The 13146-nt window shown below is 29.2% G+C and overlaps 2 protein-coding genes and 1 non-coding gene across 3 annotated transcripts; 1 reads left to right on the forward strand and 2 right to left on the reverse strand.

Moving 5' to 3' along the window:
• The first annotated feature begins 3577 nt into the window (after positions 1 to 3577).
• Positions 3578 to 3651, forward strand: TRNAI-AAU (transfer RNA isoleucine (anticodon AAU)). The gene has a single exon. It is a non-coding gene; the product is annotated as a tRNA-Ile (tRNA).
• A 284-nt stretch (positions 3652 to 3935) lies between these two features.
• LOC121219370 (MYB-like transcription factor EOBI) lies at positions 3936 to 5230 on the reverse strand. The gene is made up of 3 exons (XM_041097426.1): positions 5085 to 5230; positions 4867 to 4996; positions 3936 to 4411 (listed from the first exon to the last, which is right to left on the reverse strand). Exons 1-3 carry the CDS (start codon positions 5212 to 5214, stop codon positions 4042 to 4044), a joined length of 630 nt encoding a protein of 209 aa, XP_040953360.1. The 5' UTR covers positions 5215 to 5230; the 3' UTR covers positions 3936 to 4041.
• Positions 5231 to 8563: 3333 nt separating this feature from the next.
• LOC121219369 (UDP-arabinopyranose mutase 1) lies at positions 8564 to 11132 on the reverse strand. The gene is made up of 3 exons (XM_041097425.1): positions 10707 to 11132; positions 9208 to 9627; positions 8564 to 9120 (listed from the first exon to the last, which is right to left on the reverse strand). The coding sequence occupies exons 1-3, from the start codon at positions 11046 to 11048 to the stop codon at positions 8788 to 8790; spliced, it is 1095 nt and encodes a 364-aa protein (XP_040953359.1). The 5' UTR covers positions 11049 to 11132; the 3' UTR covers positions 8564 to 8787.
• Between the last annotated feature and the right edge of the window lie 2014 nt (positions 11133 to 13146).

Consider the following 13146-nt stretch of genomic DNA (forward strand, 5'->3'; position numbering starts at 1 on the left):
GCGAGCATTGTTGAATTTTTGTTCTGAAGTCGTAAATTGGATGCTAAAATGGTGTTTGGGTTACTATTTATAGGTTTCAGCATTCTCGGGATTACAGTGGCATCAAAATTGAACCAGGTGTGTAACAAAAATACGAGAAAATGAAGTCAGCAAAAGCCGAAAATTGGGCATGTCGACGCCACACGGGCGTGTGCCCGGCTGTGTGCGACACACGACCGTGTGACAAGCGAGTGTGTAGCCGTGTGGGCTACACGGGCTAGGCCGAATTGGGTGTATGAGCCCACACAGGCATGCTACACGGGCGTGTGGGCCCACATGGGCAAGTGGGCCCAAAATTCTAGAATTTTTCCCTAAGGTCGCATGAGTCGTTCCAATCTATTGTAGGTCTTCCGTATGGTTAGTAAGGACTAACCAAACCCTATTGTATGAGATTGGTAAATCTAATAGACTTATTTGAGTAGGAAAACTGATATCTATGTCTGGTTGTACTGTATAAGCATGTAGGATATTTGTACACGAGCATGCGAGGCATGTTATTTATGTTTATCTGTTATTTGATTTATGTATCTACATATGGTATGGGATTCCTATATGTGGAAGAAGTGTTCTGTACAACAACTTTTTGCCTATTTTCTAGCAGCTTGGCTGCATACTACTCTCTGGACTTTTGGACTCTCCGGACTTTTGAACTGTTTGTTTGGAATTTTTTGTTTGGATGCGTTTATAATTTCTAACCTGTGATGGTTTGACAAAATTTCGGTTTATGTGAGCAAATTTTTTTTGAAAACACAAGCATGGTTTCGACTAAAACGATTTTCAAACTTTCGCTGCAAAGTTTTAGTTAACTTTAAAGAACAACAATAAAGGTTGTAATAAGGAATATAAAACGAGCTTTTCCGAAAATGTGGACTCTTTTTGGTAACAAATAATACGTAAAGTTTTAACGTAAAGGATGTGTTTTAAAACCCTTCATCGTAACACTCCCAGATTCGACCATAATGTGTAGGTCGGGTTTGGGGTGTTACAGATAATATCTTTAATAAAATTTATAATTTTTTTATTTAATAAAATACTATTAATAGTTTTTATGTAAAATTTAAATATTTTATTGAGATAATATGTTAACAATAAATTATAATTTTTATTTCATTTAGGAATAGAACCAATTCTACCAAAATATTATTATACAAAAATACTAAATTGGAGACAATAAGTTTTTTAGATACTAGTTTAGTAAAAGAGTAAAAATAAAACATAAAAATCCCTTCTACATTAATTTTAGTTGTTATAAAAAGGGCCAACCCTACTTGTGTAAAAAATGGTTAATAATTGAAGCAGCGAAAAAATAAAATATTACTATTGTAGATTTCTAATTTAATATCAAAATAAGAGGTAAATTCATTCTAAGGTGTATTGTTTATTATGAATTTTTAATATTAAATTTATATTAGAAAATTACTTGATAAATTAAGTAATAAAAATAAATGCTAGAATTTTAAATTATTTATTTCTTAATTTTAATTTTATTGATATTATTATGTTATATAATTTTAAATCAAAATTACATATAATAATTTAAATATTTATTTTTTAAAAAAGTAGTTTATTCTAAATATAATATTTCTAATAAAATAAATTTATCTTAATATTTTCAACCTTGTAGCTACCAAACACACCCTTTGTATTTTGAGCATCTCCTCCATCATTGGTAAAGTGCATGTACTAAAAGCTATTTTTAAACTTTTGCCAAAATAATATCCTAATAAATAAAAAAAGAAAATAAATAATTTAATATATTCAAAAAAATTGGTAAATTACAATAGAAGGGAAAGCGTTAATAATAATGCAACTAGCACAACTCAAACCTAGATTACATCTGCGACTGTAAACACCTTAATCATCATGCCAACACACAAGATTTCAATATATTTAAATTTATTTGATTTATTAGCTAAAATATGCATTTATTTTAGTTGCCTTTGAAAAAAAAAGGTCATCATATAAAAAGTTATTTTTCTTTGATATATTCTTTTACAAACTTCAATTGATTTTCGGACAAATATATATATGAAGGATAAAATATATTATTGTGGTCCAACCATAGTAGAAGAATGAAATTAAATTAATATGAATTATTTTTGGTTAATGAGAGATTAGTACAAATACTTTATTATTTAATTTAAATCAGTGAAGCTTATAATATTCTCATGAAAGTGGTCCCAAAACCAATTTTAACTTTCCATTTTAAAGAGTGGTATAATTTTATAAATTTTATAAGATAAAGATCATTGGGAGACACATGACACCACAAGCCATATGCTCCATTCCAGCAAAAATATACCAATTTATAATTTATCTCGTACAAGTCCATACCTTCTTTAAGGAGGGGACCATTTTTTTTTATTTTTAATTTTATTTAAAAATAAAAATATTTACCTCAAAGGAATAAATTATATTTCATTTTAAATTTTTTATTCCTTATTTTCTCGAGAATGTTGCACGGAAAAGAATTGTTAATATTATCATTATTATGCCTCTTGAAAACATAGAGCTCGTTCAAACTTTAGATCTCTCCCCACTCTGTTGGTAGATTAGGGTGATTTCTTCATCAATGTTGCTTAAAAAAAGGACATTTTATGGCCTATAAAGCTTAAAACCTTGAATCAAATTTCATAGGATACATGGAGTAATGTGAAAAAATATATATAATCCCAAGATATCTTAGGGTTCATAAAAAGAGAAAGAAATATTTACCCAACTCTTCATTCTCATCCCTTTCACTTTTTCTCACATGTATTTTTGCATTCTTCAAGGGGTTGATATACAAATACAAATAAAAATAAGATTTATATTGAATGCATTGATTGTGTATACGATGCTAACGAAGACATTCCATGACTCGTGCGTAGAATAACATAATTAGTGTATTGAATTGATTATAATCAGTTTATTTGCACATTCGAGCAACTTGATGCAAGAATAATGAACCCTTTTTCTGAAAGTGCAATTAATATTAACAAATCAGTTAACCCTAAATTAATTAAGTGGAGAATCTATTTGACTTTACTTAATTTTTTGTACTCTAAAAAAATATCATAGAATGGAAATGCAAGTACATTACTACACACCAAATGAAGGTATGAGTACATAAATTGAAGCACTAGTTACATGGAATAAGTTGGTTTATTTTTTTCAAAGGGATGGTTTAATATTTAATACCGATATCTATAAGATTAATTTTGAAACCCATGGAATTAACTTTCTTTTAATTGTTTTTAAAAACACTAAAACTGTAAAAGCAACCTTTTAGTAATAAAGAATACAGCTTTAAAATATTAAGGGGCAAAATGGTATTTTACAAATAATTCCCCTTTGGCACTTGTAATTTCCAACTTTACCCCTAATCATCAAGAAACCAGGCAAAATATTAACACCAGCTTTCAACTCAATTGAAAGGGGCATCACTCTCCCTATTAATAATCAAATTACAAATAAATTTTGTTTACAGTGCTTCAAAATTACTTGCAACTTCCTGAGAGGAAGATGGAATAGAGTAATTTTCAGGACTGATAGACGTGGCCTATTAGCTCAGTTGGTTAGAGCGTCGTGCTAATAACGCGAAGGTCGCAGGTTCGAGACCTGCATGGGCCATTTTAATATTTTTTTTAATATATTCGGGTCGGGTAATTGGGCTCGAATCGTTATTGCATATTAAGATTCATTTGGGCTTGGTGGACTATCTTTTCATTTTTGGACCAAAGCATGAATAGATTTTGAAAATATTTGAGAACTGAAATTTACTATCATTGAGTGTACTTCTTCTAACATGATTGGGATGTCATGTTTCAAGATTTTACATGTGTGTTTGTCCAAATATCTTTCTGTGCTTATCAAATTGTGATGTCTGATGTTTATTTTGTTATTTAGGGAATCAACAATTTGACATCCCATCTTTATTATCATTACTATAAACAGTCCATACATGCATGCATACACATATATACTCATCTTAATTGGGAAATTCAATCCCCAAAAGTATTCTTAGAAAATGCACCCACCATTACTAATTACACCCCCTCCATAACAATTACAAGCTACTAGTTGCATTTGCATGGCAATATTATTAGCCTGCTGCTGCTGGTTCCACCATAACCCTTCATTCATCAAATACTCATCTAACAAAGTAGCAGCCTCTTCACACATTCGTCCCTCGTGATCCGTCGCTCCGCCACCATCTCCCACTGCTGCCGTCTCCTCTTTATTCGGCTGTGGTGGCTGTTGTTTCAGCTTTAGAGCTTTTCTTTTTTGTTGCCTTTGAGCTGACCTTTCCTTCTTCATAAAATGGGTTCTCCAATAGTTCTTTATCTCATTATCTGTTCTCCCTGGCAAGTATTTAGCAATTGTAGACCACCTGTAATTCATTTCACATACAATTACAAAACAACAACAAAAAACGGGTTGTCAATTCTTTAAAACGTTTTAATTAATTACTCAAATTCTAAGATAACAGTCATATAACAGAGAATCATATCATTATAAAATATAAGGATCAATAAATCAACAACAAACAATAACAAAAAAGAAGAAGGGGTTGATCTCTGTACTTCAGAACATTTTAATTAAATCCTCAAAATACTAATTGAGTGATTGGTATGATATTGATGCTTTGAGAACTCAATCAGAACATTATGAAATTTAAGGACCAATAAATTAACAAGAAACAACAACACAAAAGGGTGATCCCCGTTACTTCATAACATTCTAATTAAGTCCTCAAAATTCAAGCTAACGTTAATATGATATGATACTTTTGAGGACTCAATCAAAACATTATGAAATTTAGGGACCAAAAAGAAGAAGTATTACTTGTTACCCCAAAGGGCATGCAATTCAACCATGATCCCTTCCTCTTGAGGTGTTATATGACCTCTTTTAAGACCTGGCCTTAAATAATTCACCCACCTAAGCCTGCAACTCTTCCCACTCCTATTCAAGCCTGTATAAACCCCATAATCCAATTTATATTAGCTAAATAATCTCAAATATATATATATGTATGTAAATAAAATTTATATACAATATACCTGTAGACCTAGCTACTGAGCTCCATCTTCCTTCTCCATGGAAGGTAACATATTCAGCTAAGAGCTTATCTTCTTCATGAGTCCATGGACCTTTCCTCCATGCTTGTTTTGGAGCTCCCCAAACCATCATTTTCAACTATTTCCACTTGAATAACTTGTTAGCCTTACCCTCTTATATATATAGTTCCCTCAATCATGTCAATTCCATGGTTTTTCTTAAATGTTTTATTTTTTATTTAATTTATTGATGATTTTAAGTACCGCCAAAGCAAGATCTTTGAATCGAAATGTCTAGGTGCTTACCAGCTCCATCCATTACAAGTAATTAAAAAATTAGGTTTTTGTTGAGTGTGTTGGTCGTGTATAATTGTATAAATTATCAATGAATCAGACGTTAATATATCACTAAAAGTTAAAATTAAATGAATTTATTTTTAAAAAAATTAATAATGTATCATTATCTAATTAATTGATAGCGTATGAAGTTATGAATTGATATGTACATCAAATATAAGTCATCCTTTGCCATACACATACACACCACTAATAGATAATTTTTGTGATCCATACTAACGGTTCGATTAAAGAAATTAAAAATAGAAAAAAAATATTCGATTTAACCATCAATCCAATTAATTCATACTGATTTCTGATTTAATTGATATAATACCATTCTCCAGACTAGTACCTTCACCAATCTAATTTGATTCAACCTCAATTGATTTTTATTATTCTAAATTACAATATTAAAGATAGAGTGAATACCTTTAATCAATAAATTAAATGCGGAAACTCAAAATTATCATTCTCAAACATTTTATTTTAATTAGGGGGCTGCAACATGATTTGATGTTTTATGATATTGGTTATTTTCTTCATTAATGTTTTTTTTTCACAACCATTAAACACAAAACTATAAACTTATAAGTTTTTTTTTAAATGATTATATTATAATCACAATGATGATGTAAAATGAAAAATAAAAATGATTACTATGAATGTAATAACATGATAGAATGATTATATCTTCAATCATAATAAACATAATGAGGAAAATTTTTTTGAGAAGAGTAATTTAAATCTCTTAACAGTGATTTTAAAATATAATTCAAATTACATTATTTTTAATCATAAAAAAATAAATATAATTAATTATAATTTAGTTGATCGAGTTTTAATTTAGTTGGTATGTCAATGCCAATGCAAGAGGATGTAGCGTATTATCTTCTTATTTATGGATAGTTTTAGACATTGTATCAAAAAAGAAAGACTAAGAATCGTGATGAAAAGAAATAAAACCACAATTTAGAATTTGGGGATTAGTTTATTTTATAATTTTTTAGAATATTTTCAATCTTGCAATCCTCAAAAGGCGGAGGATTAATGTTTGGGAATAAGCATAATAATAACCTTTGGAATGAGTGGGGGATGCTAAATTTTGTTTGTTTTTTTATGCAATCCTTAAGGAACACTTGTTGCCCTAAAACAGTTCTTAATTGCATGCTTTAGAAATTGTTTATTGCTAATCAAGGTTTTCTAGGATGCCATTTTGAGTAATGGAGCATTTGAATATATGATAAGGTACGATTTTTTGGTGACTCATCAATGCTACATTTGGTCTTTTTATGACCATATACTATATTTTTTTAACATATTTGGAATGTTAGGTCCATAACTAATTGGATTAAGTCCATTTTTTAAATGAAGAATGCCTATTTATAGGTATTGATGTCTGATAATAGAAAGCATTTAATTAATACTACCAAGGTTAAACAGAAGGTTTTGAGTTTAATTCCATATTTCTTGTAATGAGTTATTCAATTCGGTGAATGTAATGATTTATTTTGATTACATTTTTTATAAGTAATTTGATCCACTTTTTTGTTAATAATAAAATTTACATTTATTTAATAATGAAATGTGATTACATGGTCCATTGATATCGTTAAATTTCGTAATTGATGTAATTATCGATAAGATTTTGTTTAGATCTTAAAAGTGAAAAATGCTTGATTGAGTCTTATCATCTCTTTTTGAGTTTATTCCATTCAAAGTTAGGCATAAAAATAGTTTGTATTTTGTGCATCCCCTTTGTTCAAATTTATAGAAAGCTTCCATTTTGAATTACAATTTTTTAAGTTAAAATTAGATTTCATCATTGCACACAATTCCAAAATAATAATAATAATAATAATAATAATAATTTTATTGTTTTTGAGATGAAGGCTCCTACCTACCTTTGGCACCATTCTAATTTGAAGACACTGATCAAGGGTTTTATGTATAGTAAACATGTTAAACTTTCCTTTGAGTATTTATCCTCTATTTATATGGTCTCTTTGAAATTTTGAAATTTAGCTTTAACCTTTCTATTTTTCTAATTTCAAAATTTATATTGTTAATCACATAGCTATCAAGTGAGTATTTTTTTTTATTTCAAAATGTCACTATAATAATTTTAACAAAAAAATCAATATTAATAGTTGGACTTGAATTTTGAAATTTAAAAAGTGGAGAGAGACTAAATTTCTGAAAATAAAAGTATATATATGACAAGATTAATATTAAGGAAAATGGTGGACCATGGATTAGATGATAACTTTGGTTATATAGTTATCAAAATTGTAAGATAAAAGAAAGAGTTCGTAGGTACGTAATAAGATGTGAATTTAATTTTATAATAATGAAGGTTACATCATATAGGAAAAAGGGTTTAAATGATAAATTAGTCTCAAGATTAGATGTATTCTTAATCAAAGTTATTTTAAATTTTCGTGGTCTAATAATGAATTCTATCCTTTTCCAGAAATTACAAATTATTTTATTCATTTTAATTTTTCAAAATTGAAAATTTTATTCAATTAAACAATACTGGAAATCAATAGTTTATATGTAAATAATTAGCAAAATGAGGGATTAAGAAAATTTATATACAACAAATTAATAAAAATTAACCCTTTAAGTATATATGTTTAGTAATAGCTTGGACTAACTTATCAAATTCTAATAAATTAAATTAAAGAATCATTAAGTTATTTGGATTTGAAATATTAAAAAGGTTAATGCAATATTTAGGGCTTGAACTTAACAATCATTGGGTTTTGAAATTTTTTTTTGTCCAATTTAACACCTAAACTTGATAATTATTCTGACATTAGAGCTTGAATTTTTTTTTGTCCAAGTTAGCCTTTAAACTTTACAATTATTCTCATATTGGAACTTGAAGCTTTTTTTGTCTTAATCCTTGATATTTCTTTGAAAAAAAATTGGATCAAAAAGAAGTTCAAGGTTTTAACGTGAGAAGAGTTGGTAAATTCAAGGACTAATTTCGAAAAAAATCAACTACAATGTGAGAAGAGATGTCTACTTCAATCCCCAATGGAAAAATAATTATCAAATTCAGAGGCTAATTTAAATAAAAAAATTAAACTCTAATGTAAAAACAATTGTAAAGTAAAAGCATTTTCTTCGAATCAAAATTCCAAAAAAGGAATTCATTTTATTAATATTATAAAAACAAAAATAAAGATAATGAAGTTTTTAATGCTGTAAACTTCATGGAACATAAAAAACAATAAAATTACATCAAGGTCCTTCAAAAATCTGTAAAAAAAAAAACATTATAACATAAGTAAAGGTACAATAAATAAATAACTCAACAATAGCAACTGTGGCTAATGAAGATCCCCTGTTTTTCTCTTTTTTATTTTGCTTTGCCATTTGTTACTGAAGAACCAGTTGGGTTAAGCTCATCCCAAGCTTCAATCCATGTGACCATAGCCTCAGCCAACTTGTCAAAATATGGGTCAACTTTGCTTAGCTTTTCTTTGACCTGTTTAGCCAATTCAATGTAACATTTTTGGACAGTGGTGCAGTCTTTTGGAAGTACAGTTTGTTGAAAAAATGGAATAATCTCTTCTTGCCAGAAAATACCCTTGTATTCCTTCCTTAAGTTCACAAATGGGTTACTTGCTTTGCTATGGTAGATATACGGTAGCCCGGTTTTGACCCCGAGTCCTAAATGGTCACATATCACCTACACAAATCGTCGAATGGAGGTTAGCCGGTTAGCTTGTAATGAAATTTGAAAATTTATAGAACGGTTTGGGTTTTGATGATATACCTTGGTGCACCAACCAGCCCACATGTCATCATAACGGCCGATAGGTTGACCGTCTCCCATGAGTCCAAAGTACATTGCAGGGCCAATGAGCTCACGGTCAAATGCCAAGTTCATACCGCACATAGGGAACAAAGTACCCTTTGGAATTGTCAAGACTGCGTCAACAAACCTAGTGTTCCTCTCGAGAGGCTTGACAAGTTGAGTTGGTGCGTCGTAATCTGGGATGTTTAGCCATAGGCCATGAGAGACGGCAGTGGGAACACCCTCGCGGAGACTGAAAGGGTAGCCACGAACAAAATCAGCACCGTCTCTGAAGGGATCGTATAAGGTGTTGAAGAAGAAGGGTGTGGATGGGGATAATAGGTTCTTGATGTGTTGCTCAAGTGCATTGATTGCTTTACCAGATGGGTCCTTAGCAACCTAAACTCATAAACAATATACAGAATTTTTAGAATCTGAGAGTTGTAGATCACACTGCAAATCAATTATTTAGAAATTTGAAAGGTATATTTTCATATGATAGAGCATGTGCTAAGCTGCTAAATGACCATTCCATGTGAAGAATAACTTAAGTTTTTAATGGTAAAAGTATCATAGAGGCCCCTGTATTAAGAGTTAGATTGCATTTTACACCCTCTACTTAGAAAATAAGCAAATTAATCTTTATACATTAGATCAAAGAGCAAATTAACGTAATTGATGGAATAACTAAACAATGACATGTATTGTCATATAGAGACCAATTTTTAGCCCTAGAAATGGATGGAATTTGTAATAGAAATGCAATCTAACTCTTAATACAAGGGCTTCCATGGTAATTTTACCTTCTTTAGTCAAATGAAAATAGATGAAATCACAATAGACATTCCATAATGCAGCATCATGCTATAAAAAAAAAAACAAATGCATAAATCAATTCAAATTATGAAATTATTGAGAAGGTTATTACTTATCAAATCGTTTCATATTTTCTATACAAAATTTAAACTACTCGTAATTCCCCATAAGAAGTAGCATTTCAAATCCACATTCTCGGCAGGGACAGTGAAGGAGGCAGACAGGGACACTGGCTCCAAAATGACAAATTATCATTTTACTCTTAGTTTCATGGTAAAAATACACTCAGATCCCAAAGTTGAAAAAAAATTCAGTTTAATCTCATTAGAATTTAAAATAATACGCATATACAAAGGCTATCCATATTGTGCACAATATGGGTCATTCCTAATACCCCGAAAATAAGCTACTAGCTTCCTCCCTATGGGTCATTCCTAATACCAATAGAGCTAAGACTATCCATATTGTGCACATTCCTCTCAAAATAATCAATTTCAATTGAAAATATCCAATTAAAACAATGAAAAAAAAATCATCTTTTGACCAAAACAACAAAAACCCAGAAACCAAAACATCAAAAGATCAAGAATTAGACTAAAATACCAAAAACCCAGAATCCAAAACATCAAAATAAGATAATAAAAAAGAAGAAGAAAACTTACAAAACAGTCATCATCAATGGTGAAAATATACTTCTTCTTAGACACCATATAACCAAAGCAACGACAAGCGGAATCCTTGAATGAAATGCAAGAAGCTTTAGGACCCAAAATCCTGTTAATATCATTCCTATTATAAAGTTCATAATCAAAACCATCAGGGACTTTGATAGTCTTTGAAGGATCACCATCTTGAACAATGATGAGATGGTAAGGTTGAAAAAATGGTCTCCACATCTCAAGAAAATCTAAGTTTCTTATAGTTGGTATAACAATGTCGAGTTCATCTTTTAGTTGAGGTACTGCTGGTGCTGCTGCTTGGGTTGCTGTTGCTGGTTCAGCCATTTTTGGATTAAAAAACAACAAAAAGAAAGGGTATTTTCTTTTCTTTTTTTCTTTTTGAGGGATTGGGAGAGGGAGATTTTGTGAATTTATGCGAGTATATATGGAAGGGGAGAAGGACGGCACGTGCGAAATGAATGTGGTGGCACGTGTGAAGAGACGTTCTAGAATGTGATTTGACTTCTTCAAAGAGGCAAAAAGCCTGAATCTTAGGGTCTGTTTGATTGTCAGTAAAATATTTTCCGTAAAATAATTTCTGGAAAATATTTTACTTTTATGTAAAATGATTTACTGGAAAATATTTTCTGGTGTTTGATTAAATCTGTGTAAAATATTTTCTGCTGCTTGGCAGATTTTTTGAAAATATTTTTCGGAAAAGTTGTTTTTACATATATTAATATATATTAATAAATTTTATATTTTAAATTATTTTTACATATATTGCAATGATTTATTTATAATAATACTCAATTATTAAGCTACAATATTAATCGTTATAAATTGAAAAAAACTAATATCAAATAAATTATTTGTAATTGTGTTAAAAAAACAAGTATTGAATAATTAAAAAAACAAGTTACTGGAAAATCGATAAACAGAAGCAGTTTTCTACCGGAAATGAAGGAAGGAATGAAGGAGGCGATAAAGAGGAGAGCACGGAAAATGTCTTACGGAAATTGAAAGGGTAAGACATTTTCCCTAAAATGTAACCCATTTTCCCTTGTTTTGGAGTTCATTTTCCAAATGGAAAATGTTTTCCTCCAATCAAACACTCGAAAATATTTCTGGAAAATATTTTACTTTTATGTAAAATGATTTACTGGAAAATATTTTCTGGTGTTTGATTAAATCTGTGTAAAATATTTTCTGCTGCTTGGCAGATTTTTTGAAAATATTTTTCGGAAAAGTTGTTTTTACATATATTAATATATATTAATAAATTTTTATATTTTAAATTATTTTACATATATTGCAATGATTTATTTATAATAATACTCAATTATTAAGCTACAATATTAATCGTTATAAATTGAAAAAAACTAATATCAAATAAATTATTTGTAATTGTGTTAAAAAAACAAGTATTGAATAATTAAAAAAACATGTTACTGGAAAATCGATAAACAGAAGCAGTTTTCTACCGGAAATGAAGGAAGGAATGAAGGAGGCGATAAAGAGGAGAGCACGGAAAATGTCTTACGGAAATTGAAAGGGTAAGACATTTTCCCTAAAATGTAACCCATTTTCCCTTGTTTTGGAGTTCATTTTCCAAATGGAAAATGTTTTCCTCCAATCAAACACTCGAAAAGTTGGAAATGATTTTTCGGAAAATCAATTCCGTCAATCAAACAGACCCTTAGGCTTAAGGCCATTTCAATCTCTTTAAGGGTAAATTGCATCTAAGGTCTCTAAATTAGTAGTAAGTTTATGTTTTAGTTATTTAATTTTTAAAAAGTTACAAAATGATTATCATTGAATAATTCAAAAGTTTTCATTTAAATTCATTGTGCTATTAAAATCGTTATTGTATTGCTTTCTGTGCTCACATTGCCTATTCCAATATTGAAACTTCTCTTCCCTTTCTATTCTACTCTTTAGTTTCTTTTTTGTGAAATAACTTTAAATGTCACGAATTTGTGAATAAATATCTAAATAACTTTCTTCTTTTATATTTGACATTGACATTTAAATCAACTTGAATTTAAGATATATTTTTCTACTCGTTGATTTGTAATTATCTATCGTACCGATCGTAGAATTATCGTTTAGAATTAACTAGTCAAAATTTAAAAAGAAAAAGAAAAATAAAGTAGCATCCTAGTAACTTAAATAAAACTTTTTAAATAGTTTAGTGACTTAAATAAAAACTTTTAAATAATTCAGTGATCATTTTGTAATTTTATAAAATTTAGTGACCTCGGGTGTAGTTTACTATTTTTTAAATGTAAGGGTTTGTTTATTTATTTTACTTCTTGAGTTAATTTTACTTAAAGTGAATAAATTATAGTTTAGATTTTTAGATTTTAAAATGTTGGAAGTCCGCAAAATATTAATATTATGTTAACAAAGATAATTAATTTGTTATTTGATTTAATGTACA

This window comes from Gossypium hirsutum, chromosome D07 (assembly GCF_007990345.1).
Source record: "Gossypium hirsutum isolate 1008001.06 chromosome D07, Gossypium_hirsutum_v2.1, whole genome shotgun sequence".
NCBI lineage: Eukaryota > Viridiplantae > Streptophyta > Magnoliopsida > Malvales > Malvaceae > Gossypium > Gossypium hirsutum.

Coding starts and splice junctions, on each gene's coding strand:
- LOC121219369 (XM_041097425.1), bottom strand. CDS start 11,048: ATGGCTGAACCAGCAACAGCAACCCAAGCAGCAGCACCAGCAGTACCT. Junction 9,628..10,706: donor CCATTGATGATGACTGTTTT/GTAAGTTTTCTT, acceptor TTATGAGTTTAG/GTTGCTAAGGACCCATCTGG. Junction 9,121..9,207: donor GGGCTGGTTGGTGCACCAAG/GTATATCATCAA, acceptor CGATTTGTGTAG/GTGATATGTGACCATTTAGG.
- LOC121219370 (XM_041097426.1), bottom strand. CDS start 5,214: ATGATGGTTTGGGGAGCTCCAAAACAAGCATGGAGGAAAGGTCCATGG. Junction 4,997..5,084: donor CTCAGTAGCTAGGTCTACAG/GTATATTGTATA, acceptor GGGTTTATACAG/GCTTGAATAGGAGTGGGAAG. Junction 4,412..4,866: donor CATGCCCTTTGGGGTAACAA/GTAATACTTCTT, acceptor AATGAATTACAG/GTGGTCTACAATTGCTAAAT.